The 5,000-nt window shown below is 44.1% G+C and overlaps 1 protein-coding gene across 1 annotated transcript in view; it reads right to left on the bottom strand.

The window, feature by feature from the left end:
* LOC134442693 (protein NLRC3-like) overlaps positions 1–5,000 on the bottom strand; it is a gene marked incomplete at its 3' end in the record, with an annotated part of 7,502 nt that overhangs the window by 1,715 nt on the left and 787 nt on the right. Inside the window, exons 1-2 of the mRNA XM_063192735.1 lie at positions 3,989–5,000; positions 1–167 (exon numbers count right to left, since the gene is read on the bottom strand). The exon at positions 1–167 is cut by the window's left edge and continues 7 nt beyond it; the exon at positions 3,989–5,000 is cut by the window's right edge and continues 787 nt beyond it. Of these exons, the coding sequence (XP_063048805.1) occupies positions 1–167; positions 3,989–5,000 (1,179 nt within the window). The remainder of the gene's footprint in view (positions 168–3,988) is intronic.

The following is a 5,000-nucleotide window of genomic DNA, read 5'->3' as shown; positions in this document are numbered from 1 at the left end:
TTTCCAATCTGCAGTATTCATGTTGAAGTCCAGAACATAAAAGTTCCACTCCAGAATCATGCAGCTTATTGTCAACCAGATCCAGACGTGTGAGATGTGAGGAGTGTGAGGACAGGACAGAGGCAAGATGAGAACAACTCTTCTTTGTCAGCTTACAGTGACCCAGCCTTGAACACACACACACAAACACACACACACACACACACACACACACACACACACACACACACACACACACACACACACACACACACACACACACACACAAGGAAAGCATTAAAGAAAGAAAAAAAGAGAAAAAGATAGAAAAAGCAAGAAAGAGAGAGGGGGAGAAGGTGTAGAGGAGAACAGAGTGAACAGAGCATTAGAGACAGAGAGGGATAGAGAGAGTAGAAGAGAAAAGAGATGGACGATAGATGAAAAAAGATGAAGAACTCAGTCATGAGACGTGTGGAGAGAAAGAAACAAAATGCATAGAGGGAAAGAGAGAGAGACAGAGAGTGAGAATATGAAGTAAGAGATGAGTGAGAGAGTGAGCGAGAGAGTGAGCAAGAGAGAGAATAAGAAGAGAGAGTAGCGTAGAACGTTGCTAAACCTCCCTCCCGCAGCCTCTATATACATGGGTTCTCAGTGTTTATCAACACGATGTTATGAGGAGGGGCAAGACACTGGCAGCCAACCACGTGAGCTAATTTTTTGGACCGACAGACCGACATTTAGAATCCAAGTAAAGGTAGCGCTGAACCATTGAACTGGTCCTTTAGCTTAGCGGTATCGTGCTGTGCCTTCCATCCCTGAACTGAAGCGTTGACTAGGACGTAGCGTTGTTAGAGCCCCAAGTGGCAGACTGCACAGGAACACCCCAGTTACATTTGTAAGGAGCAAAGATTAAAGTGCAAGTGGTATGGTGAAAGAAATGTTAATGAAATGTTCGTGTAGTTTTCTTCAAGGTGCTGATGAGTCTGATGGCTTGTGGAAAGACGCCGTTTCCCGGTCTGCTTGTGCGACACAGCAAGGTGTGGTGGCATTTCCCTGATGAGAACAGTTTGTGTGCAGGGTGAGTAGGGTCCTTGATGATGCTCATTGCTCTCTTGGAACAGTGTTAAGTGTAAAGGTCCTGAATGGTGACCTGATGATCTTTTCTGCGGTCTTCACCACCCTCTGTGTTGCCTTTTTGTCTGCAGCGTTGTAAGAAACATCAGAGATGAGATGGATGATGATGGAGAGAGAGAGAGAGGGATTGTACAGAGAGATGCAAAGAAGAAGTAATAGAAAGAAAAAGAGAAAACATGCAGAGAGATGGAGGGATGGAGAGAGATGGGTGATGGATGAAACAAAACAAGGTTGTGAATTGATGCTTACCACAGTGTTTCCAATCTGCAGTGTTGATTTTGAAGTCCAGAACTTAAGAGTTCCACTCCAGAGTCCAGCTGATGATTGCTATTCAGGATCAGCTCTGTGAGACGTGATGAGGGAGATGACAGGACAGTGGCCAGATGGGAAAGACTCTTTTCTGTCAGTTCACAGAAACCCAGCCTGGAACGCACACATGCACACACACACACACACGCGCGCACACACACACACACACACACACACACACACACACACACATACACACACACACACACACACACACACACACACACACACACACACACACACACACACACACACACAGTGTGAGGTCAGGACAGAGGCCTTATATGGATAGCTCTTCTCTAACAGGTAACACTTATACAGCATGAAAACACACACACACACACACGAACGCACGCACGCACACACACACACACACACACACACTCTCTGGCAGGTGACACCTAAACAACCTGAAACACACACACACACACACACACACACACACACACACACACACACACACACACACACACACACACACACACACACACACGTTACTTCTTTATTTGGATTGTCAGTCGTTTACCAAAGCACAAGCCAAATTTTATAGGAATCTATATAAAACTAAAACAATCTGCTCCCTGAGTGTAGCACCTGCGTCTCAAAATGAAGAGGATCCCAATTGTTATTATTAACGTATGGTTTAAATGTGCACTATACTACTTATTATCAGGTTAGTTGTTGTCGATGACAGAGAAATAGCCAACGTTTCAATCAGTGCTATAGGTCAGTGTTTCCCAACCTTTTTTGTGCCAAGGCACACTTTTTCCCTTGAAAAAATCTCGCGGCACACCACCAACCAAAAATGATGAAATAATGAAAACAAATTATTCTCTGATAAGAATGACTAGGCTATATTGTTAATATAGGCGGCTACAAAGTGTCTTGAATAGCAATCAAACAAACACAAAACTGTATTTTTTTAGTCATATTTTATATTTCCTCTTTCAAATAAAAAGAGCACTTAATGTTCACTTCTTAAAGAAGCTATAAACTTCAAAGTAGGCCTACAATTTACAAATTGTTATTCTGTCCAAAAGCATTCTATTAGCAGGAATACAGAAAATAATGCTTATTCTGACAGTAGCAACATTTGGGAAATATTTCACTGAAGATGCGTACAAATATCAATCTCTGTATATTTTACTCACTTAATCTTAATGTGAAACCTATGCGTCTTTCACCTTTGGCTAAGGCCCGCCCTAAAATGTTGTTTGACCACAATCACAGCTGCAAAAGGACGAGGTCGGTCAGAAGAAGTCGGACAGTTTGACAGCGCTCCATTAACTCAAAGAGGACACCTCATGTTTTGAAATGCAAGATATTACGGTCATATTATTATTAAAAAACTGATTGGAAATTGTGCCGGGGGTGTTTGTGCCAAAGGTGCAAGTTTCCCCGCGAGGTAACAGGAGGTACCGTAATCGCTTTCCCCTTTCCCTAAAACCGGGCTAATTATGCTTACCGGCAGTTGGATAGTCTGGTTTGAAGGGTCTCGGTATCCTCACACTCGACTAGAAAGCACGCGGACCAACAACCTACGTTGTGTGCTCAATCATGCCTCACTCGTTTAACTTTTCAGTAAGGTTGTAAGCAAAACACGTATCTGTTTCAGGGTAGGATTTTGGTATTTTGACCTAATTAATGAAGAAACAGCGCTAGCAAAGTTAACTATCAGTCACGTCAGGAGGATTGTTTTGACTAGCAGCTGATGGACGCTTTTTGTTTGGGCTACTGAAGATACATCAATGCAATTCGCTACCTGCTGCCACCTAGTGATAAGGAATTATTTCATGCTTAGGACGCCAGTCAACAGCAGACACTAGGCTACTAGAAATGACATAGGCATTATTTGCTGATAATAACGATGAATTAAAACAAAACAAAAAAAATCCCCAAGAATTTTCCACGGCACACCAGACGATCTCTCACGGCACACTAGTGTGCCGCGGCACAGTGGTTGGGAAACACTGGTTTAGTGTGTCACTTGATGCTTTAAAAGTACATCGCGGTATTTCGCAGAAAAACGGGTCGTCCTCTGTCCATCTACATGGGCTGTCAAGCGCTTACCTACCTACAGGCAATGGCGGGCGGCAGCTGCCGTTTTCCGTTGCTGTCGTAAATGGCCGTGTCCTCTCTAGTGTTATTTTCTACCTCTATGGCTGTAGGATTTCAAATGACATGATTGGTTTGTAGTTCCACAAGCAGCCTAGCTAGCTTTGGAAGGGAATAACAGTACTATTGATGGATCGAGACCCCCACCTTGTGTATAATTTTTTTCATCATAGGCTACAAAGACCTGTTAGTTAATTCACTGTAGCTGACCAGTTGAGGTCAACTACATGTGCACCACCACCTAGTGTTTGGCATTACTGTGAATTTAAATTCATTCAATTCTGAATTTCATACAAGTCTGACACACACACACACACACACACACACACACACACACACACACACACACACACACACACACACACACACACAAACACACTCACACACACACACACACACACACACACACACACAATACCAGTATTTTACAATCACATAGTGTGCTACTTACTCTGCCCCGGTGGATGTGGTGACCACTGGCACCAGCATCTGAAGAACATCGTCAGTGCTGAGGAGTTCAATCTGATCTGTCTCTGGTGTGTATTTCTGCAGGTCAAACTCATCCAACTGCTCGCCTGACATCTTGAACATAAACATCCAGGTCCCCCACTTTCCTGGTAAGAGCATCTCTATATCAAGCCTTCCAACACTCCTGTCAATGCGCTCCACTACAGCATGCTGATTCAGCTCATTCAGGCAGTAGAACAGGTTGGTCCTTCTGTCTGGACAAATCTCACCTCTGATCTTCTCTCTGATACACTTGACTATCTGCACTGAGCTCTGTGTTTGGCTGTTAGTCTGTGGCAGTAGGTGTCTTAGAAGACTGTGATTGGACTCCAGTGAGAGGCCGAGGAGGAAGCGTAGGAAAAGGTCCAGGTGTCCATTCATACTCTGTAAGGCCAGATCCGATGCAGTCCTGTGTAAGTCATGAAGTGTTGTAGCTGTGAACATAGCAGAGAGCCAAGAGGATTGCTGTTGGTCAGGCATGTTTCTGTCTCTGTTGCTGAAGCAGATAAACACATACATCGATGCCAGGAACTCCTGGATGCTCAGATGCACAAAGCTGAACACCCTCCCCTGGTTAACATCCTTCTCCTCTCTAAAGACCTGAGTACACACACCGGAGTATACTGACGCTTCTGTGATATCAATGCCAGCCTGTCTCAGGTCTTCCTCATAGAAGATCATATTACCGTTCTCCAGCTGCTGAAATGACAGTTTTCCCAGTTTGAAAATGATCTCTTCTTCTGTCTCTTTTCTCTCTGTGTATTTGCCCTCTTTAATGCTGGTCTGAATGATGAGAAAGTGGCTGTACATTTGAGTCATAGTCCTTGGCAATTCAGCTTCGCCTGATTCGTCTGATGTTCTCTCTGCAACAATGGCTGAAATCCAGCAGAAGACTGGAATGTGGCACATGATGTAGAGGCTCCTGGATGACTTCAGGTGTCTGATGACTCTGCTGG

The sequence above is a fragment of the Engraulis encrasicolus genome, unplaced genomic scaffold (assembly GCF_034702125.1).
Source record: "Engraulis encrasicolus isolate BLACKSEA-1 unplaced genomic scaffold, IST_EnEncr_1.0 scaffold_212_np1212, whole genome shotgun sequence".
Classification (NCBI taxonomy): Eukaryota; Metazoa; Chordata; class Actinopteri; order Clupeiformes; family Engraulidae; genus Engraulis; species Engraulis encrasicolus.
This window is presented reverse-complemented; position numbering and strand designations above follow the sequence as displayed.